The following is a 24,019-nucleotide window of genomic DNA, read 5'->3' on the forward strand; positions in this document are numbered from 1 at the left end:
AATTAAAAAAACACCCATCATTACCTTTTATCATTTGACTGAATGTCAGTAACCCCACTCAGATGAATGGGGGCTATGCTTGCCGCCCCTCCTCTGATGGGCATAAAGCCAAGAGGTAAGTTGTTCAATGGCACTGAAATCAATAGTGAATTCTGGGACCAAGAAAGAGGTCAGAGGTGACCTGCATCTGAATTCCAACAAGTAGTATATAGGCACAGATGTCCTGAACACACTGATGCACTCTCCACATTTAACTGGTGGTTCTCTTTGGAACTGCAGTCAGCTTATGTACACCCTTGCCACACCTCCACGTTTAGTATTGTAAGCAAAGTTTGAAACTTTGGGGGTAAGCAGAGGAATTGAATGCACATGAACTGAGCGATGGACCTTGTGTAATCTGGCCTGATATCGTCTTATTGGCACCATTCCACAGACTGTGTAATGGACTTCAGATGCATTTTCTTGTCTTTTCACAATTTTTTTTTCATTACTCCCTTGTCACACAACTGTACCTTCCACTGAAACTCTACTGGAAACTGAAGAAAATATTGTGAAATTGTGACTACTTTTGTCACAGCTGGTTTTCTTAATTTGCAGCCAACAACAAGTGGAATTGGAAATGAAGCCAAAGACCGTTCTGTCATAAACAACTTGAATAAAATGAAAATGGATACTTCAGAGGCTCAATTTATGAGTCAGGTATGTGAAAATAAACATTATTATGATAGAACAGAGTGTGTACGTTCTCTTATCTTGATATGTAAGCACATATTAGAATCATGGGGGTTTATTTCTCTTTTGTGCTATACCAGTATGATAATCAGCACCTTCTTTCCCTCATTATCAATGGATATTCTACTAAACTGGAGAATGGTGAATCGTCCATGTCATTGCACTGGATAAGTGATAAGCTTGGAGCACACCAGAAACTGAAACCCTCTTTTACATCGAGACTTGAGTTTCCTTCTGGGGAGCTGCGGGTGCCAGCAGTGTATCCAGCTGCTGTTCAACATCATTTGCCTCCCAACCTATTTAGCCACGCCATCCCTGATAGCTGCATTCAGTGAGCGATATGGGTTATGCGATAGGTCGACAGGGTGGAAAATTTGGGCTGATGCTGAACCAGATAAATGTTGTGTAACCAGGAGAATTACAGCTACTGATACTATCAGATATAGTTAAAAGAAAGTAACATTTTTTTTTTAAGGAACTTCAGTTGAATCAACCCACGAGCCCATGCTGCCAATTAAGCCCAATTGACCTACAACCCCCGGTATGTTGCAAACAGTGGGAGGAAACTGGAGCGACCGGGAAAACCCACGCAGACATGGGGAAAATGTACAAACTCCTTACAAACAGCACGGGATTCGATCCTCGGTCGCAATTGCTGGCGCTGTAAAGGCATGGCGCTAACCATTGCTACTAATCCACGTTGTAAATATTAGCAAAGTAAGCGGTGTTTTTAATGCTCCGTGACATTGAGTTAAATTCTGTACTTGTGTATTAACCTTCATCTGTCGTCAGCCCCATCAGGGATCATGTGTAACTTTTTAACTCAACAAGCTGGCAATTTTTTTTCCACACCAACCTGAACTCATGTTGGAGAGGGTGAGCAAATTTAAGTTCTTGGGAGTCACGATCTCAGAGGATCTTTCCATGAACCAACACACTAATATGAAGAAAGCACATCAACGCCTCTACTTCCTCAAAAGTTTGCGGAGGTTTGGTATGACACCAGAAGCACTGGCAAATTTCTACAGATGTACAATGTGCTGACAGATTACATCACGGTCTGGTACAGGGACACCAATGACCCTGAGGGGAAAGCCCTGCAAAAAATAGTAGACACAGTTCAGGACATCACTATTGAGAACATCTCCAGGGAATGGTGCCATCGGAGAGCAGCAGTAATCATCAAGGATCCACACCACACAGCACATGTTCAGTACTCACCCCTACCATCAGGAAAGAAGTATAAGTGCCACAAGATTCATGCCACCAGATTCAGCTGCTATTCCTCAACCATCAGACTCCTCAATGACAAACTCAATCGGACTTGTATAAGGATTCTTACTTTTGCACTTTATTTTTTTACCTCTCTATTGCATTACAATCAATAGTTTACATTTCTTTATTTGTTTACATGTATACAGATTATTTTTGCACAACCAATAAGTGGTAATTGTGTTTCACACACAAGAAAAAGAATCTCATGGTTGTATGTACTCTTGACAATAAATCTGAAATCTAAATCTAATCTTGTCCCTCCTCTATCATCATAGCCTTTAGAATGGGTACAGTGTCTGTCTGTCTTGTGCTGCAATTATATAACTGAGCAATTAATTTTTTTGAATTTAGACATGTAGAGATACTGCCCCCCCCCCCCATAACACCCAATTACATCCAATTGACCTACAACCTCAGTACGTTTAGAAGGGTGAGAGGGGAAGCCAGAACACCCAGAGGAAACCCACACAGACATGGGGAGAGCATACAAACTCCTTGCAGACAATGCCGGATTCAAACCCGGGTCACTGGCACTGCAACAGTAATTGCTACACTAACCATGTCGTGGGCATAATGGTTTCTGATTTTCTTCATTGTCTTCTTCCACTTCCTTCACTGAATTGGCAAGTTCTAGATTTGAAATTTAAAAGGAAAAAAGGTTGTTTTATGACAAAGGAGAAAGTAAGAGTTTTGACCCCCCCACCATTACAACACAGCTGAATCATTAGATATTAAGGAACAAAGTAAGGGAATTAAATATTGACAGATCTTCATACTTGACTGCATCAGTTTAGGCCATGTTCCTATGATCAGGAGCACTGTTTATTCCATGAAGGTGAGCACACTTATCGTTCTTGAGTGTTTTACAGCTGCTTGGGGGATTGCAGTAGTTGACATAAAAATGAGGTTAAGTCGTCAATTGAAGTGCTGAGTTTTGATTGGTAGAAATTGTTGATAGGTGGATGATGAGTTGAGTAGCAGTGAATTCAGAGCCTAAATTGGGTACACTGTTATTTGAAGGTGATTTTTGTACTGCATCCATGTTTTTTTTAAATATTTCCACCTCCTAACTCTCCCTCCTGTTACTGACCTCTAGTGCTTCCTAACATGAGACCACTAATGTCTCCTGACACTTCAGCTCTAATGCCACCTGATCCTGCACTTCTAATGCTTCCTGCCTACCCCTCTCGTTTAGCATGGGTTGAGCCACAAGCCAAAGCATCAAATCTAAGATTTGATTTTCAGTACTCTAGCCATTTCCTGCATCCGATATACACTCTCCTGTTATGAGATTCAGGCGGCTGTTAGGGGATATAAGGTGGAACTTGCTACCTATGTGTGCCATCGATGAATGGTATCTGTATTTTCTTGTTATCCACAGGAAGTCCTTGCCTCAATCCCACGTGAATAATAAAGTCTTTCTGCATTTGGATTTTAATGTTGATCTCTTTTTTTATTCTTAAATGTTAGCATCTAACTAATATTGGACTGTTTCCTTTTTGCAAAGTAGGCTATCAAGAAGTACAGTTAAAGAATGAATAATTACTGATGTTGCTTTTAATTTTATTATAGTTTTCAGTGTTAGATCTTGAAGGTATCAATTTTTACATAATATCCATAATGATTGAACACAAAAGAGATAAAATGCGCATCTATGTTCCGAATGTCATTGCATTGTTGAGTTTGCAATCAAATAATTCTTCCACTTCAATAGATTCACCAATGGAACATTTAGGTTTTAATGTCATATTACATTTAAAGAAATTTGTAGAAAATTATATGTATTACATAAACTAAAAAAAAACAAATGTTTTGTTATATTCCAAGTTAGAATTTTTCCTTTTCAATTTTTATAATCAGATTTAATTGTTGCAGTAAAATTATTTTGATCTAAATATACCTGTAATAAATAACATGTTAAAACACAGGATGTCAGAGGCACAGAACAAGAAAATGGGTATGCTTCAGAAAGTGAAGGAGGGAGCTCAGCAGTTTCATCGGAACTGAGTATGGATATTTCACAAGCAATCAAAAATCAAGATGTACCCGAACCTGGCCAAGGTAAATATTAAGATGGATCTTATTTGTAGATGATTTACAGGATTCTACAAAATGCTGTTAAGTTTGTGCACTTGGATAGAGTGCACCTTAACTAATTCATGTTTGTAAAATTGGTGTCACTGGGGACGCTGCAAGATGAGATGCCACTTACCTTCCTGGTGCTTTCACACACAGCTAACTGGTAGGTTCTGATACCTCTCCAGCTGAATTTCCAAGATCCCCCAAGCTAGAGTAGTTGAAGGCAATAGTCATTTTAGCTATCAATGGTAGTGCATAGCCCAGCAAAAAGCAAGTCTTGCATGAGTGTCTTGCAAATGTCTGCCAGCATTTTAGGGTGGCACAGTTAGCTCAACGCCTTTACAGCGCGAGCGATCTGGACTGGAGTTCAAATCCCACACTGTAAGGAGTTTGTGTGTTCTCCCTGTGTCTGCATGGTTATTCCCTGGGTGCTCCGGTTTCCTCCCACCTTCCAAAATGTACCGGGGGTTGTAGATCAATCGGGTGTAACTGGGCGGCACGGGCTCGTGTATTGTCTAAATATTATTATTTTTTAAAATAAATAAAATGGACACAATCAGACACAGGTAATCAACATGTCAACGAAATTTGATCTTTAAGTAAGATCTGCACCTTGAGCTTTCTTGCTGATCCCCCAAATACTGCAGGTATGTACAAACTGCCTTGTCTTGTTCTCCTTCATGGTCCTCCCTTGGTCCCACTCTGTAGCATTGCAGGCGTTATCCATGAAGATCTGTGATCGCGACAAGCTCCAAAATTTCAAAGGACGAGTCAGTAAAGTAGAGGGTTAATTTTACAAGTATAGACAAAATGATGTCAGTTTTGGATTTTACAGTTGCATTATGTTCCAAGACCAGCAATAAAGTTTTATTGGTGGTCTTGGAACCACAATATTGTGACTACTATTGCTTGAAGGACTCCAATAGTTCAAGAAGGTGATTCACAACAATCTTCTCAGGGTCATCTGGATACGTGTCTGTGATGCCTATAATCCCAAAAATGAATTTGAAGTATATTTTTCAAAGCGACTGAAGAAAGCAGATGTGAGTGTGTATTACTTCCACGCAGACTTGTCAGCTTTTCAGCGCTACAGCCGTGCTATCAGCTTAACTCCAAAAGTTCCAGGAAACTTGGGGAAGCTAAATTCTCAATGTCAGCAGTTCTACTAATAACTATTGGCAGCTCATGCTTTTATTATTTGAAAGCTGGGTTCTTCCTCACCAGTATGCACAAATGTGAAAGACCCAATGTTCCAAGGAGGGGTTTGCTGGAGATTTCCTGACTGCACTTGGATCTCGGTTCTCTCTTGGAATTCAGAGGTAAAACATCTACTTTCTACAATTCCCCATCTGTTCCCACAGGAAAATCAAGGGGCTCTTTCATAGTTCCTCATCTTGCAAGAATTATGAAGGGAGAAGGCAAAAAAAAAGTTTAATCTTATGTGCTTCAACAAATAAATAAAGATTCTCTGCCCAAGGCATATTCAGATATGATCTAATTCTACATGCTTACATAGCTTCAAAAATAAGTCTTGAGAGAAAAAAAAATCATCATGACCCTGGAGCATCTTGAGCATATAATTATGTCTCCCGTGCAGTTTTCAGTCTCCCTCGCCCTTAAAGGGAGGGAAACCTGCTGAGTTCACTAATCTAATCTTAAAAGCAAATTCAGTCGAACGCCCATATGTTTATCTATCATTGACCCTCTCATGGCCAAACAAAGCAAGGGCAAATAGCAATGGGCAATAGTTGCTGAACTTGTCCACGTAATGTGGAATGACATATTCCATTGTGCAACACTTTGAATTTATTCTGCAATGCATTCATTAATTGATTTTCTTTTCAACAGGGTGCCCTTTCTCAAAGCTGGAATAGAACATTATAAAGCATATGTGTAAATTAGGATGATTTGCATTTGGTTGCTTGGATTCACAAATTCCTAACTGAGTTTCTGTAATTTGCTGGAAAAAAGGTATCCAATTAAGATGTGAGATTTTAGAGATGTTTTGCAGAATTTGTACATACATACATATAGATAGAGAGATGTATATGTAATATAATTTATTGAGATGAACACCTGTCATTCCTGTAATTGTACATTTTAAATTTAAATTTATTTACTTCAGTTTAAATTTATTTATATTTATATACATATATATATATATATATATATATATATAATATATATAGCACAGTATCATACCCTTCCAGCCCATGTCGCCCAAATACTCCAACCCCAAAAAAAACAATCCTCATATGTTTTGAAGGGTGAAGGGAAACCGGAGGAAACCCACAAGAAAACAGGGAGAATGTACAATTTCTTTACAGACAGCTCTGGATTCAAACTCAGGTCACTGGCGGTATCCTAATGTTGCAGTCTTTAGTTATTCTTTAGTTTTAAAACACCATTTGTTGCAGAAATAACTTTAATGAAGTTATTTCTTGGCTCATTATTATTAAACAATAATCTTATCACTATTCTGTAAACATCTTTTCCTACAATGAATCTTTGAATGGTCATCAATAAAATTGTTTTTAGCATTGGTTTTCTATCTCTCCTAGTTGTTTCTGATGCTGAGGAATCGATAACAGACAGTGATAATTGTATTGTCCCAGGCTGGCAACCAAGTTATATAAAACAGGTTAGTCAATTAATAATATCATCTGAGCTATATTAAACAATCCTCATGCAAGACAATATAATATTTGAATAAGATATATTGAACAGATCATTTTACAGCAATGAATAATTTATTGAAATCTTTATTGTTGAACAAGGAAAACAAAGTTTGGGGGAAAAAGGAGAAGAGAACGGAAAAATAATTGCATCAAAAAGCAGCACTCACAAGATCATACCTTTTGATTCAGTTTAAAGATACAAAGGAAGTTTTTTTTTGGTTGGTACCGTCATTTAGCTATTTTCAAAATTAAATAATTTTATCTCTTCCTATAGTTTCTGGGCAATCCTACACACTTGCAATAATATTTCTCAGTTTAATAGATCTGAGTGCAATATTGAGACTTTGGATTAATGTTACTGAATAGTTCGAACTCAGCTGACAGCAAAAGAGATCCTTTATCGTTCAAATACTGGTGTCGCCTATTTACTTTTTTCAAAGAAAGTGGGGTTAGAATTGCTGAAAATATTTTTTTCTTAAGTAAGCAACTTCCGACTTCATTTCCTTCTGCAGAAAATTGTGTTGATAATGGTTAGGGTTCTGCATTTGTCGCTCAATAAAAATTGATACTGGGTGAAAGCTAAAAGGAACATTCTACTGCAGGACATGCTGCTATTCATAGCTGGCCTGGAATAGTTTCTGCTGAAATTTTTTTGGGAATACTTTAAAATTTTAAGCCACATTACATTCAAATATATTCAATATGATCATTCAGATACAAAATACAATGTCATATATACCAAATCCCCTCCCTCCAATCCCTCCCCCTCCCTCCTACTGCTGAAATTAACTTCCAATGCTCTCCGTCCACATTAACCTCCCTCTCTTCCCCATCCCTCTGTCTTCATTCCTCCACCTCTCCACCCTCTTCCCTCTCCATTCACAGAGCCATCCCACCCTCCCTTGTTTGCTGGTGTGCCCTCCTTCCCTTGCCCACCTATTATCTCCTGCCTTTGGGACTCTGTTCCTCCCCCTGCCGCCCCCCCCCCCCCCACACTATTTCGTTCGGGTGCCTGCCTATCTTTTGTTCATATCTTGATGAAGGGATCAATCCTGAAACATTAAAAAATTTACTTCTGACATTAACAACGTATTTAGCTATCAGGTACAGAACATAACTCAGTAACAACACTGCTTCCATTGAAAACATCTGATTGATTCATTTATCAAGGCTGAGTGCAGAAGGTCATTTGAACCATGATGTTCTATGATCTTGCATTTCTAGCTCCTTTAGTCAATAACCATTCCTGATTGACTTTCAATCCCCGTCCTTCCGTAAAGTACATCTAACATCTCGTTATGTGTTGAGCTGCATTAAGCAATTTCAGGTGATTAATTGTCAGTCTACTTTGTTCTCTACAAAGTGTAAAAAAAATGACACCATTAATTTCAAGTAATGGTAAAGATAATGTTTTAACTAGAAGAATCCTTACAATATTTCATTTCAAATTCTGTATTGAAATGTCTCACTTTATGATATTCTGAAATAAATAATTACTAACTTTAAAGCAAAATTAAAGTCAATAGCATGTCACTATACCTGTGCTTCATTTTGTCTTGAAAAACAACCAGGCTCAATCTACCTTGTAAATTATAAAGATGAGATTTGCATTTTATGAGTGGTAATTCTGAGAAATTGAGTTTTAAATCCATTCAAATGTATTATTTGGAGCACAAGTGGACGCAAAAGTACAGTATTGATATAATCATGGTGGCTGTACCTTCACTGGACTAGTTTGTAAACTTAGGAAGATAAGAGACCACAAGACAAAATCCTGGCAGATAGTAAGTGTAATTATAGGATTAAAGACTATGTTCTTCTGTTGACTGCAAGATAATGCAAATGTGCACTTCCAGAAATGCTTAAGGTATAGAAGCCAAGTAGATCTTCTAATTACCTAAGTAACTCAGCTGATCTGCATTTGTATGGTAATTTGTAATGCATACTGATTGGATTTTATATGCAAGTATGTGTTCATGTTAAGTGTTGTAATTAAAGTTGTGTGCCAGTCATAGTATTGTACCACAGGCATATCGCACTTCAGTTATTTCTCAGATGTTTTGATCAAAAAGAAATCCAGCAAGTTTTCAAGTCCATGCTTCACTATAGATCCTGTCTATTTTTACTGCCTGTGATGTATAATTAAACACAGATTACTTCATTTCATTTACAACATTTATGAGCTGCACTTTGTCAGAATGAAATGCTTGTCCCCTCCTTTCCTCACCAAAGTGGCGTAATTAGTGTTAGCATCTTCCTTAACAGTCTACATAAAGTTTATGCTTGTATTAAATCAAGTCATTAACATAATATGCTGTACAATTTGCCCCTATCTCTTTTCGTTTCCACTACATCAAAGCTTTTTCGAGCAGCAGTGTAATTGGGCCGTGCCAGCTTGTCAAGTTCAGTCAAGCTGATGGCTGCTTTTCCCCTGAAAAGCTTCCAGGCATAATAATTAATGGAGAAGAAAGTCAAGAAAATGTAAAAATTTTGACTCTTATCTATGAATATTTAATGTATTTGAATAATCAGAAGATTATGAATTTGATTTATAATGCATTGATTAAAAGCTCCATGCAGCTCCCAGAAATAGATATAAAACAGACATATGAATTCTGTTGGCAGTACTTAAAAGCTGTCTAACCTTATGCCTGATCATTTTCAAATTGAAGTAATGAACAATATATGAATGATCTGTAATATTTAGTGAGAAAACATTTATTTCAATTATAGATTCCAATATTCATGAAGTATGCATATTTTGAGAATATGAATGGATGTTATTTCTCAACCACAATCTGTCAATTTTCGTTTATCATTCCAAAACTTCCTCAGTTTTTTCCAGCTTTATTGTTCATGCCAAAGTAACGTTCTTGATTTTGAGATGCTTGTGTCCCTTTTCCACTGAAGTAAACTTGAAAATTAACCCTGGATTACTTTCACAACATCTATTTTGTATTTGATTTTCTTTTCCCATAGAACTAACAATGTCGATTTGCAAAATTTAATATGATCATTAAATTCATCAGCATGGGTCATCAAAATTTCTACTTGGTGTTTCCAGAAATAGGTTTAAAGCACTAATCTGCCAGTCCTTGATGCGAACCCGTAACCTTCAGCTAGATTTTGAAGTTCAGTCTGAGTCGAATTGTACAGCCGTCTATTCTCAGCATTATCCAGAATCCCTGTTAACGCCCAGTTATTTCTAATATTACCTTTAATATTTTCAATGAAGCCTAACCTAAAGGACAAAAACATATAATGATGAAACTCTCTGCCTAATTATAAACAAGAAGGCATACAATTTTTGCCTGTTCTGCACCATTTTTACCTTTTCAGATGCACAAAGTCCATGTTTAAAATTGTTTGGTTGCTAAAATCAAGTCAGAAGCCTATCCCAAGATAAAGGCTCCTCCATAATGGAGGCAAAATATAAAGTTAAAAAATAAATATTAATGATATGCTAAGTGATATTTATAATGTTTGCCTAATTATGTTATCAGGAGGAAACAAGAAAGAGGAAAATCTTTAAATAAGAAATGTCTTAGTGGGAATCATTTCTCTTATGGGAATTCTGATCGTTTGAGTTCAGCCACAAATGATTACCAACCCTTACTGGTGAACACTATTGTAAGTTAACAGCCAGTTCGGAAAGTGAGTTTAACATTTTAAATCAAGGTGTTGCAGGGACCAGAATCCTGTTAAGGATTGCAGGTTCCATTCAGGAGTAACTGTGACTATTGTGTTTTCCTTAATTCACAACTTCCATGTTAATATAAATTGGAATGATTAATTTGACTATCCTGTGGCTTAAAAGAAGCTTTACAGCAAAAAACATAGTCCACTGTCATAGAAATTGTCGATATAGGAATGTATAGCAAGAGCAATATCATTTGTAACACCAAAATCTGTGCAAATGCACATGCTAATATCACGCTTATGTAGCTCTCCACTGGCCACCGTGACAGAGGTGCACCAAAGAAGAGGTACAAGGACTGCCTAAAGAAATCTCTTGGTGCCTGCCACATTGACCACCGCCAGTGGGCTGATCTCGCCTCAAACCGTGCATTTTGCGCCTCACAGTTCGGCGGGCTGCAACCTCCTTTGAAGAAGACCGCAGAGCCCACCTCACTGACAAAAGACAAAGGAGGAAAAACCCAACCCCAACCCACCAATTTTCCCCTGCAACCGTGTCTGCCTGTCCCGTATCGGACTTGTCAGCCACCAACGAGCCTGCAGCTGACGTGGACATTTACCCCCTCCATAAATCTTCGTCCACGAAGCCAAGCCAAAGAGAAAGAGATAAACACCAATTCAAGTTTGATGTGCGACGAGCTTAACGAAGCAGTTCATGCCCCTGAATGCTGGATCTAAACTTCTAACGTAAATCTCATTCTAATACTTTTTTTACAATTATGGATAAATGGTGCAAAAAATATCATCTTTCATTTTCCTCACAAGGCTTTATTGAACTTCTTCAAAAGCAAGTTTTTGCAAATCTGGGGTTTAAACAAAGGTGCCAGAAATTCTCAGCAAATGAGACCACTTCAATGGACAGAAAGGATTGTTTCCAGCAAATAACCTTCCAATTGCTTTGAAATACAGTATCAACTGTAAATATTAATCGTCCACTAACTAATCTACTGAGTTTTTCAATTTTTCAGTTTTTATCTTTCCTTGATGACACTTTAATTAAATTTAACTTTATTTCCTCATGATTTGTGCTTGGAAAACTTTACAGAGAATATATAGAAACTTATTTTACTTCCTATGATTGTTTTCATTCTCAAACAACTTAGCTGAGTGTGGCAAACATTCCCTGAAGGAAGAATGAACTGAATATATTAGTTAAGCTCCATTTCAAACTTGTCTCTTCAATATCCTTGTCAGTATTTTGCAGATACAGTTTGCACTCAAAAAAAAGTGCAAAGATCTGCACTGTTCTATTTGGATGTAGTTTTGTCCTGTTGTCCTAATGATAACTGAAAAATATTTCATGCAAAATGATAGGTTTATTCTGTGGTATATGTAATAATCACCTCCCTTTGGCCTTTTGGCATCAAACTAATATGTTCCCAAAACTTCAAGAGCCAAGCTGAAACACCAGTCGGCAAAGACTTTGCCATGTAGGAAGGAGAACTGGAGCCAGGGTGTCATGCAAATTCATGTAAGCAAACAATCCAAAGAAGCCGGCAAGACACATGGAGAAATGGGTGTTGTCTTGAGAAAATATCCTGGTAATTCTTATCATTTAAAATGATGGATACCCCTGCTGAAGGAATCTTAATTTTGTGCCAGGCTGGTGAATAGATATGGAGACAGAATGCTATAGAATGAACAAAGGGTGGGGTGGGGGGGGGGGGGTGTAGAGCTCGTCGAAAGAACCAAAGACTTGTGATCCAAACCAAGGCTTTCATTAGCAAAAGACAGGAGCTCTTCACAGGTGGCCGACCAATCCGGAATGATCCGACCTGGCTAGGGACACAACCCTTTAAGGCCCAGACAATAGGTGTGGCTCTCAGCCAATCGCTGTAAGCACAGTCTAGATACAGGAACTAAATACACTATATACATTGGTGATAGATCTGTACTATCACAGGAGGGGAACAGAGGTAGGCAACAATAGTGATAGAAGAAAGTAGGGGTCAAACGATGAGCGAAATGTGTGTCATTTTATGGACAGATAAGGAACAAATGAAACAGAAAAGAATGGGATAAGCAGAGGCATCATTGGGGATGGCAGGATTATTATCTGAAATGAGTCAAAGAGATTGTGAAGTGGTAGTGTTCCTTGAACATCCTTCTACTGTATAGAAGTTGGCTGTGGATGTTTAGTCATTGAATGTACAGTAAATCCCCTTTATCTACCAACTGCAGGGATTGTTAGATGCCAGATAAGCAAGTTTTCCAGTTGCTTGAGACTCTCAAGGCCTTACAGATATATAAACCTTAAAACATTTTACTTTATTTTAATCACATTGTCCCTCCCTCTCCATGGAGCCTCCCAAAAGGCAAACAATAACATTATAGATAATTAATCCCCTCCCCCTAATTTACAGATAAAAGCCTTACTAATATAATTAATACCATACTAATAAAGATAAAGACTCATACTAAGGAGGCACTTTAAGGCAGTCACTCCAATGGTGAGCGGTATCAAACAGCTCTTCATCCTGGGTTTCACCCAATTTTATTCAAACGGCTGCTCTGAGCAAAGGCCCTCTGCTGACTGAATATTTGTTCCCATCTTCACCAAAGAATTATGTGTTACATCAGAGAGCATTTACTTTTACAATTTTAAACTTTTATTTAAAATTCTATTCTTATTTATTTTAATCGTTTTTATTTATTTATTTTCCTCTTTTATTTTTTGTCAATTGCTTGAATTCTGGGTAACAGGGGTTTTACTGTATAACACTTTGTGTAATAATGCATGACATAAAAGGAATCTTGAATCCTGTTTGGATTAAGGCCAACAGGATTGCAAAATTATATACATGAGGATCAGAATCGGGTATATTATCATGAACATGTGTCACAAAATTTGTTCTTTTTCTGTAGGAATATTGTGCAGAACAAGGTGCAAAATTATTCCACATTATAATTCCATAAATACATTTTTTTTTAAATTAGTGTGGAAAAAGTGAAGTAGTGTCCACAGGATCATTGTTGCTCAGAAATCTGATGGCAGAGGGGAAGTGGCTGTTTCTATAATGTTGAGTGGGTCCTGTACCTGGTGGATCCAGTACCTGGTGGATCCAGTAGAAACCATTAGAAGATTAACTATGGTAATACAATATCCAGGAACTACCAGGCCTACTCTTCTATTTCTTATCAACGAGTTCTTTTTTGCAAATCAAACATAGGAACATTTTTGAGAAGATTTTCAGTTCAAACTGAAGCCAGAGAGCCAAACACAATTAGTTCAAAACACATGAGCCAAGTCCACAACTATACTTCACATGCCGTCCGAATCTTTCTTCCTCTCTGTCTGATATTGGAATTTCAGAGCTAGGCCTTATCTACTGCCTGCAATCATCAAAAGAATTAAAGACTATTTGCAAAATCCTCATAAACTTAAAATTGTTTCTAAATGTACCAAGTCATGGTCTGATTACTGTAGACAGTCCCTTCTATTGGCTGTCTGCACCCGCTGCAGCCACTGTACTCGCCACGACGCTATTACGCATGCACAAGTCCCTGCAAAGCGCACTAATTTTTTTTTTAAAAGCTGGAGCTTGACTGGTGGCAGATGCCATTTCCACGGGCTCCCGTTATACATTTTATTGTTGAATTTAACAGTAAAGCATTCGTCAGAAGTGGCCACTTTGTGTGGTCTGGTTATTCGATGCATCAACAACCATGGTGTCAGAGGTCTGAACCCGAAGCCTTCAAGTGAAAAGTGAATAACCAACGCTACTTTTGCAATGCATTTGTGACTGTGCCATAATGGCAGATGGATTCAGAAGTCCTGACCTGCACCTGTTTGAAGGTAAGGTGGCCGAGAATTGGTATATATTCGAACAAGAAAATAACATTTTCTTTGCAGCAGCGCATAGCGATAAGTGAGCCCAAGTCAAAGCATTCATTTTACTAAATTTAGCAGGCTCTGAAGCCATCGAAAAGTAAAGGACATTCATATATGCAAACAAGGTGCGTGAGGGGAGTATCGTTATCAGCCCTGCTAAGTCAAGAGAGGACCCTAAATGTTTAAAAATAAAATTTTGAGAAATGTGCAATCCACCAAAGAACTTAACGATGGAAAGGCACAGATTTAATACCAGGACCAGAGGCCTGACAAATCAATTCAATGGTGTCAGCGACCTAAAAATCAGGGCAAGGACCTGTAACTTAGGAGCACTTTGTGAAGAGTTGATTAAAGACAGGATGGTCTTCGGCATCTGTGACAAAGGCATGAGAAAGGCACTGCTGCGTGACAATGAACTAATGCTTGCAAAGGCCATCTCCTTGTGTCTGGCTTACAAAGCCATGGAAGTGAACAGCATAAAGCTAGCCCTTCCGCAGCAACAAGGCACGAGCATAGACACAGTCCAGGCAGGACCTGTGACAGGCAGTGGCCGGAAGACGAAGCCAATCAAGCCCTGCTGCACTCTCACCCAGGACAGAGTGCGGCATCTACGGCGGCAACCATGTGGAAAGATAAGAGATGTGTCCGGCGTTCGGCCAGCAGTGCAGAGCCTGCCGGAAATGGAACCACTTCAGCAGATGCTGCAGAACTAGGAAGCAACTCACCCTGAGACCCAGATACAAAAGGTTGATTAACCAGTTAGAATCTGAGCAAGGACAAACCAACTCAGACGTGTATTATGTTAATGGATTGACTCTGCAGATGGCAGAAGACCCAACAAGAATCGAAAGGAAAAACAAAGCATTTGTAACAATGAAGATCAATGGTAAAGCAACAGACATGAAGGTTGACACTGGAGCCAAGTGCAAAGTCATGTCACAAAGAACATTCAACCTACTGAGGAAGTCAGAACAGGTCATACCGTGCTCCGAGTCCACAGTCTAGTGGCATACAGGGGCAGCAAAATTAGAACTGATGGCACAGTGTGACTGCGGTGCTACTTTCAAGGACAGCTGCACGTACTAACTTTTTTAATAGTCCAAGAACACGTCCTCCCCCCGCTGGGCTTGAGCACAAGCATGGACATAGGTCTTGTTTCATTCAGCAGAGAGGTACACCTAAATAAGTCTGGCTGAAGATGATCTGACGCACAGAATCTTTTCTGAGCACAGTGACCTTTTTACAGAAGTGGGAAGACTGCCAGTGACATACTCCATGCGGCCCCACCCAGAAGTGAGGCCTGTGGTTCGTCCGGCATGCTGTATACAGATAGCAGTGAAGGACAGGGTTCAGACCAAGCTGGACAGGTTGCAGGACCTGTGTGTGATTACCCCAGTCTTAGAGCCCACCAAGTAGGTGTCCTCCATGGTGGCTGCAAAGAAAAAAAAAAGACAGGAGATCCAGATCTGTTTCGCCCCGAGAATCCTCAGTATAGCTTTAAAGCGACCACACCATCCAATGTGTACCGTGGAGGAAGTTGCCGCACAGATGGCCAATGCGACCATTTTTTTCAGTTTTGAATGCAAAGAATTCCTTCTGGCAAATCAAATTTGACTACGTTATCACTGCTGGCCACATTCAACATGAGTTTCAGCCAATACAGATACAACTGGTTAATCAATTCAGCCAACAAAGAATTTCAAAGACCAATAGAGCAAGTCTTTGTGGGGTATCCCTGTGCCATCATTGTTGACAGCATACTTGTATGTGGCAAAGACTCAGAAGAACACAACACAAATTTTAAAAAGGTACTTGACAAAGCCCGGAAGGTTAATCTTAAGATCAACCCCCGTAAGTGTAGATTGCAGCTGAACCAGGTCAGTTATGTAGGCCACGTTTTCACAGGAGAAGACCTGAAGGCGGACCCTTCAAAGACCAGAGCAATTAGTGAAATGCTGGTACTGACAGACATGACAGCCCCAAAATGCTTCCTGGGTGTGGTCAACTACCTGAGCAAGTTCATTCTGAACGCCAGTTGATGCTTAAAGAATTCTTGGCAGGAGCAACAACAAAACACATTCCACACATTAAAAAGGCATATGTCATGCCCACCTGTTCTATCATTCTACGATGTATGAAGACCAGTCATGCTAAGCTGTGATGCATCACAGTCATACAGTCTGGGTGCAGCATTCCGGCAGGATGGAAAACCAGTGGCCTATGCATCAAGGTCACTCACCACCACGGAGACCAGATATCCCCAAATAGAGGAGGAGTTGTTGGCAGTAGTTTTCGCCTGCTCAAAATTCAATTACTACATTTACAGCAAACCAGTGACCATAGAGACTGACCACTTACCTCTGGTCACAATTCTGAAAAATCCAATCCATGTGATTACAGACAGTGATGTTCAGGCTTCAGAAATACAACATGACAAGTGCAGAAAAGAAATGCACTTAGCTGATGTGCTATCTCGTGCTCCCAGGAAATGCATGATCCAACAAGCTGAGAAAGAGGACACATTTGATAGAATGACAGTAATGCAGATTTCCTCCTCCCAGTTGGAGGAGCTGAGGCAGCACATAGATACAACTTTGAGGACCCTGAGCACTTTTATCAAGGGCAGCTGGCCCACAAGCAGCACAGCCTACCATCTGAAGTGTAAGCTTACTTTCCAATCCAGGACAAATTACTCATCAATGACTGAATCATAATGAAAGGCCCGAGAGCAGTAGCTCTGAGTTCATTGCAAAATATTTATGTCAACATCCTGCACAGAGGGCACCCAGGGGCAGAAGCAACCAAATGCAGGGCTAGAGACATCGTTTTTTGGCCAGGGATGACTGAGGACATAGACCAGGAGGTACAAGCTTGCTAGGTGTGCAATAGCACCAGACCGCACCAACAGAAAGAGCCACTGCAATTTCACATGGTGCCGGACCTCCCTTGGTCAACAGTGGCAACAGACATCTTCAAATGGCATGGTCAACAGTATTTGGTTCTTGTCGATTCATACTCTGGATGGTTTGAGATAGACCTTTTACCCAACATCACCTTGTCGGCAGTCATTATCGAGTTTAAAAAAAAAACACTTTTCAGTGCATGGGGCACCCCACATTCTGCTATCAGACAATGGCACCCAGTTCACTAGTGAGAAATTCAGAAACCTTGCAACAACATGGGATTTCAACCACATCGCTAGCAGCCCAGAGGACTCACAGTCAAACAGTTTAGCTGAAAGAGGCGTGAGGAACGTAAAGTAACTTATGGAGAAGTCCCACCGGGAAAATATGGATGTGTTCCTAAACCTGCTGAACCTAAGGAACATCCCTGGCGGCATCACATTGGGCTCTCTGGCACAATGACTCATGTCCAGGCAGACACGGATGACTCTGCCTGCAGCAAGGGGATTCTTGGAGCCTCAGGTAAAGAACCCACAAGAAATTAATTCCCAACTGCTGAACAGGAGGCTAATGGAGAAAAGATGCTATGACAGAAACAGTCGGCTGCTCGTGCAATTAGCAGAAGGGCAAGTCATAAGCATGCAGACTCCACAGGGTTACAACCATATGAGCATAGTCGAAAGGAGCTGCCAGGAGCCCAGGTCATACCTGGTAAAATCAGAAAGAAGGGTGTATCGGAGAAACCATCAATATACCCTACCCATAAAGGAGCCACCCCCATCCTGAACCATTCCTGATCAGACTATCAACCAGGATCTGGAACATGAACCCAATGTAGGTGGAGCTCCCTCAGTAACAACCCATGAAACAGACAGCTTCAACCCCGAGACCACGGATGGCATATCCTCTCAAGTTGAAGCACCCCAAGTATCCACTTCCACCCACAGCTATTACATTTCACGCTTCGGTCGCACTTGTAAGCACAATCCAAAATATCGGGATTCAACTGGGCTGGCTGTTCACTGCTGAACTTTAGCTATTGTCATGTACAACACCTACATGGATTGTGATATGTGAAGAGGGTTGCCCAAGAAAGGGGATGTAGACAGCTGCTTCTATTGGCTGTCAGCACCCGGTGCAGCCACTGTACTTGCCACGATGCTATTGTACATGCACGAGTCCCCGCAAAGCGCGCTAGTTTTTTTAAAAAAAAAGATGGAGCTTGGCTGGTGGTGGGGACTCCCGCTATACATTGTATTGATGAATTTAATGGTAAAGCATTTGTCAGGGATTGCCACTTTGTGTTGTCTGGTTATTTGATGCATCATCAAACAATTACCTCGTGATTATTTAATGATTGGCAAAGAGTTAATTTTTGATACATTGTTTTATTTGATACTCTATGTTAAGTGGATGGTGCTCATGATAAAAGGCCACTTTCCTGAAACATCAACTACCTGTCTTTCTGACTGTTTTCAGCTATTGCTGTTTTATTTCAAATTTCTAGCATCTGCAATATTTTGCTTTTGTGTCACTTTTATTTGTTTGGCCAATCAAGACACATTTCTCTGTGTGTATGATACATGCTCTAAAAATAACGAAGCATAGAAAGAAGTAAACCATGATGGATAGAGAACTTTCTGAACAGTAATTTAATGCTGCCCACACTGAAAATTGCTTTCAGCATTCTTATTAGGCAGCTTCATCATTGGTTGTAATCTTGATTGTATTGTTTCATCCTTTGAAACTTCAGAGGTTTAGAACTTCCACAGAGGCAATGTCAATTTGCAGAATTTTGAAAGCCACTCAGTAACAGATGGCTCAGCATCTGTCATCGCACTCCATTGATGAACTCCACAATAAAGTCCTGTGGCAGGACCCAATCTTGCTCAGATTATCTCACATTACACAGGGCAATCAGCTCTCTGATTCGAACTGACATCGAATCTGAGATCTGAGATACCATGGATTAGATCATGTGCAATCTGGTTGTTGTCTTTGATGCCTGTCTGCACTATTCCCACAGCAGCACTTTCTGTGGCTTCATGGATTTAAACATCTTGCCATGATCATCCTCCAGAACAGAATGGGCTGTGAGCATCAACCAGGCCTCAGACAGAGAATCCTGAGACACAAACCTCCTATGATCCTAATGTTTGCTGCGACCAAAGACTTTTAAACTTAATTAAAATCTCTCTCGTAAGAAGAAACAGTGGGGGGAAAAAAAAATTAATAGAATTTAGATAATTTAAAAAAATTAAAAGTTCTAAAATTAATCTATTCAGTAATATGTATTTGTGCTGGAAATTAATCAAAACCACTTTTATGGTCGCATTTTTCACTCCATAAAAGGGCCTATTGAGAGATGGTACCCAAGATACAGACTGTGGTCTGTCAAGGATTTCTGTGGATCTGGACTGTTATGAGGCATTGTTATGCATCAGGGTCAAATTGTTGAAAGGCCTTTGTCATCTAAAAGAGGCATTTTTCTTATTATTTCAATAAATTAATGATAGTTTAGCACTGCACGATGAAGTATACACAGAATTGGCACCATCTACCAACAGTTCCAGCTGTGTGGAGATTATGGGTAGGGAAGACGGCCATTGCTCTGCGCGCATTTATGACGGGTGGCACTACGGCACCAGTCACCCCGTCTCCATTGGATCTGGAGGGCGCTACAAGGCGCTGCTCAATATGAATGTGACGCTGGAGCAGACTTTTAGGGCTGCCGTCTGAAAGGTACGTTTTTAAGTTTTCGATCAGCACTTATAGCCGGCCTCCAGGCAGAGGCCTGACATGAAATGTCCTCATGAGAGCACCCTCTGGTCCACACTGGGATCGAGTCTGTTAATGTAGATGACACCTTGCATAATTATAGACCAGATGAAAGATGGTAACAAATTTTTTAAAACATCCATTATTTGTGAAGGATCTTTCTTAAAGATCCTCATTAACAAGTCAAAATATTTTTGGTGTGGTCAAAGATGGTCATGTGCAATGGTTGAAGCTGCTGCCAGGTTTACTTTAATTTAATTTAAATTTAGACATATAGCACAGTAACAGGTCCTTTCAGTACATGCCGCCCAATTATATTCAATGAACCTACAGCCCCCAGTAAGTTTTTGAAGGATGGGAAGAAACCAGTGCCCTCGGGGAATCCCACACAGACAAGAGGAGAATGTACAAACTCCTTACAGACAGCACTGGTTTCAAACTCCAGTCCTAATTCCTGATGCTGTAACAGCGTGTGCTAACAGTGCCACCCGATTTGTTAAATCTGTTGAGGGACAAAACGACTGGGAGCTGGGGGGAGCACCTCAGTCATTGAGTAAATGTGGCTGAGAAGGTTTCTTGGGCAACTTTCCCCTTGGGCATATTAGTAAAGAAACACTTGTCATTATCGCCATCAGAAAATCTCCTTTTTCAGTAATAGTCATGGTTATAGTATTTTGAAATCCCTTGCCATGCACTCCCCTTATGGCAGAGCACCTTCACTGCTATGTTGTATTTATCCAGGGATATCATCTGTTCCAGTTGATGAATGGCCTTTTCAATCTCTTCCAAAACCAGAAATGCTGGAGGAACTCAGCAGGTCTTACAGTATCCATAGGAGGTAAAGATACGTTACCAGCCTTTTGGGCCTGAGCCGAAACGTCAGTAATATATCTTTATCTCCTTTGGACACTGCAAGACCTGCTGAGTTCTTCCAGCATTTCTGTGTTTTGACTATAATCACAGCATCTGCAGACTTTTGCTTTTCACTTTTCAATCTCTTGCCAGCCTGGGTGGAGCCAAGAGTGTCATGGACAGTATCCTCTTGTGAATTTACCATCATAAATGTCCTTGAATGGAGTCGAGGACATTTGCTTCACCTGTTGGAGTCTTAGTTGAGTTCTTCTTCAAAGTGCTCTTTCCAATTGGTCTGCTGTACTCACCTCAAATTTTTGGATGCAGGATCAGTGATGTTCTCATTGATTCGTGTATAAAAACCTAGATGTCAGCTAGTTACTTGATCACTTGCACTTTTTAATCCATCTGTTTTTAGATTATGAAACCAGAGCCACTCACATACTATTTTGCATCACTATTCTCCTACCTCTGCTCAATCTACCCTGCCATTGCAACTATCTTTTCTGAAGCATCGTGAAACAATACAAGTTCTGTGAGAGTGATAAACAGCTATGACTCTATCAATCATCTTTGTCAGTCTACTGATTAAATGGTTCGTGGGATCTCAGTTTGTGTCCAAGTCCCAGTGTGTTGGACAGGAGGACAATGTGGTTTGATGAGTTTGGTATCAACTTCATCTTTTCACAATGTGATTGTTACTGACAGGCCATAAAAACCTTTTCGACTTAGTGAACATTATATTCTTCATCCAGGGCCAGAAAGAATAAGCGCATATTATGGGATGAGAATCACATGGTGATTCACCAGGTGAGGGTCGAAGGTAGATTATCCTTCAGGAATAATAAAGTTTTTAACTCGACCAGAAAAAACAAATGGGATGAAGGTAAATCACAGAAACATTGATTCTGCCATGAGTGTTTTAAAAAAAATCCAAGCAAGTTCAGTCATCTCTGTGTATATGATAAATAAGAAATTTCATTTTGGTAGTTAATTTAATGTTCAGCAGTTAAACCCAATGGATCTAAATTTTGATAAAAGATCATTCATAGTGAGAAATTGGATATGCTGAATAAAATTACACAATACAGCAAACATTTACTTCAATCAAAATCACTTTTCCAAAAAAAATTTTAATTGATGATGTATTTATTTACGATCATAGATATAAATCTTAAGAATTTATTACCACCTATTGCTGTTCAGATTGGTGAGAACAGTTTTTATTGTGATTTGTGCCTTAAATAGGCCAAATAAAGGTTATTGGTCACATTGTGCATTGTATTTACTTTAGATGGTCATAATTACTTTCAGAAATAGTGATATATAGAGACTATAAGTTAAGAGCATTTACTATTCATTTACAATATTGACAGCCTCGTACTGTAAAGCATTAAATATATTTTGAAATATCAACCTTTTGTCATGCTTTGTACAAGACATAATTTTAACGAAACCTAGATTCTGAGGTGGATTTGAGGCAAGGTTGACAGAGCTAGGGCTTTTCTCTTTGGAGCAAAGAAGGATGAGAGGTTACTTAATAAGATGTCTTCAAGATTATGAGAGGAATAGAAAGGGTAGACAGCCAGCACATTTTTCCTCAGTGCAATAGAAGCAAATACCAGAGGACATCTGTTTAAGCTAAAAGGAGAAAAGTTCAGGGGAGACATTAGGGGTAAGTTTTTTACACAATGAGTTGTGGGTGCCTGGAATGTATTGCTAGGTGGTGGAGGCTGGTACAATCAGAATATTTAAAAGATTCTAGGCACACACATGGATGCAAGAAAAATAGATAGTTATTGTTGTGAGGTAGGGAAGGTTTATATTGAATAATGGCAGCGCTGCAGTCCCAGGAAAGTGGAGAGCAGAGACTCAGCGCTGTTCCAAAGGGTTCAACCACCCAGTACAAATGTGATGGCTTAATCAGGCTCCAAACAGCCTGTTTAAGGAGTCAGTCGTGTTTTTAAGTGAAATCCTGCAACTGGGTGGACATGCTCAAGATGGCAGTGCCTGGGCTTGGCAGGAACCACAAGGGGTTGCAGAATCCAGGGAACAACAGACTAGCACAATGCACTAGAAATGGGGAGAAAACCCCTTTTGAGATGTAACAGCAGAAGAGGCCATCCTACGATGGAGACCACCGCAACAGACCAGCCTCAGGACTCACCGAGGCTATGGGTGATTTGCACTCAGGGGAGCTGTGCAGGCTGTGGGCTGCTGGAGACTGGTTCATGGGAACCAGGTATCAGAGCTGTGTTTTATGAGGATTCAAGTGCTCCTGAAGGGCCTTGGGCCCTGATCGTGTGTGAGGTTTAGTTCTGGAGCTTGGATTGCTAATAAATTGAACACGTGTATGTGCGGCTGCAGAGGTTGCGGAGCGAGGGAGGCAAGTCCACAGACACTCAGTAACTCTTAAGGGACTTTCCTTTTCTTCTTTTTCTCTCTTACTGTAAGGGATAAGAGACGACACTATAAAGGGGACTCTTTGTCTGCCTTACAACAGACAGGAAGCAATGTTGTGTTGTACTACATTTCTGTACTAATACATGACAATAAAAGAATCTTGAATCTTCAATTGTTGAAGAGGTTTAAAAATATAAGTTAGCATGCCATGGGCCAAAGGGCCTGAACTGTGTTGTAATGTTCTATATATTAACAGAATCCTGGACACAGGTCAACCATTTATCCCATCAATTCAGGATTATGTGCAATAGAGAGCAAGGAAGAGGGAGAATAAAAAAAATATGTATTAGTCTTATTATCTTTGCCATCATATGTGATATTAAGAAATACATACACTGAAGCAGCTCATTGATAGGTTTCCTGCAGAAGACACTGAGAGTGAAAAATGAAGTGTCTACTAATAATTAAAATAAAAGTTACAAAAGAGATTCTATCTTGAAATCAATAATTAAAGCTGATTAGTTTTAAATTTTTGTGACTAAGCGAGTAAATGTGATATTCCATTTTTGCAGATTAATTAAAACGTGAATGTCTTTTTTTAATTATTTGAACCACTAAGAGCTTTAATATAGCAGCTAAAATGTCCTATATCATTTTTACTAATTTGGTTTAGTATTGCACTGGGCTTTATTAAGATAAATATAATCTCTCTAATAATCCTGTATCATTACATTTAAAAAAAAAAATCAGTTGTGGACTAAATCTAACAAAGCATTTCCAACGCAGATATT

The 24,019-nt window shown here is 39.6% G+C and overlaps 1 protein-coding gene across 4 annotated transcripts in view; it reads left to right on the plus strand.

The window, feature by feature from the left end:
* rpgrip1l (RPGRIP1 like) overlaps positions 1 to 24,019 on the plus strand; it is a 173,444-nt gene that overhangs the window by 89,487 nt on the left and 59,938 nt on the right. For 3 of the 4 annotated variants that reach the window (XR_011345803.1, XM_069901587.1, XM_069901586.1), the window contains exons 21-23: positions 598 to 699; positions 3,936 to 4,068; positions 6,648 to 6,727. Coding sequence is in view for 3 of the 4 variants with exons in the window: in XM_069901587.1 (XP_069757688.1) it covers positions 598 to 699; positions 3,936 to 4,068; positions 6,648 to 6,727 (315 nt within the window). In the remaining variant the exon portion in view is untranslated. Of the gene's footprint in view, positions 1 to 597; positions 700 to 3,935; positions 4,069 to 6,647; positions 6,728 to 6,863; positions 8,212 to 24,019 lie in introns of those variants that run through there. The other variant, XM_069901588.1, reaches the window with a different exon arrangement.

The sequence above is a fragment of the Narcine bancroftii genome, chromosome 10 (genome assembly GCF_036971445.1).
Source record: "Narcine bancroftii isolate sNarBan1 chromosome 10, sNarBan1.hap1, whole genome shotgun sequence".
Classification (NCBI taxonomy): Eukaryota; Metazoa; Chordata; class Chondrichthyes; order Torpediniformes; family Narcinidae; genus Narcine; species Narcine bancroftii.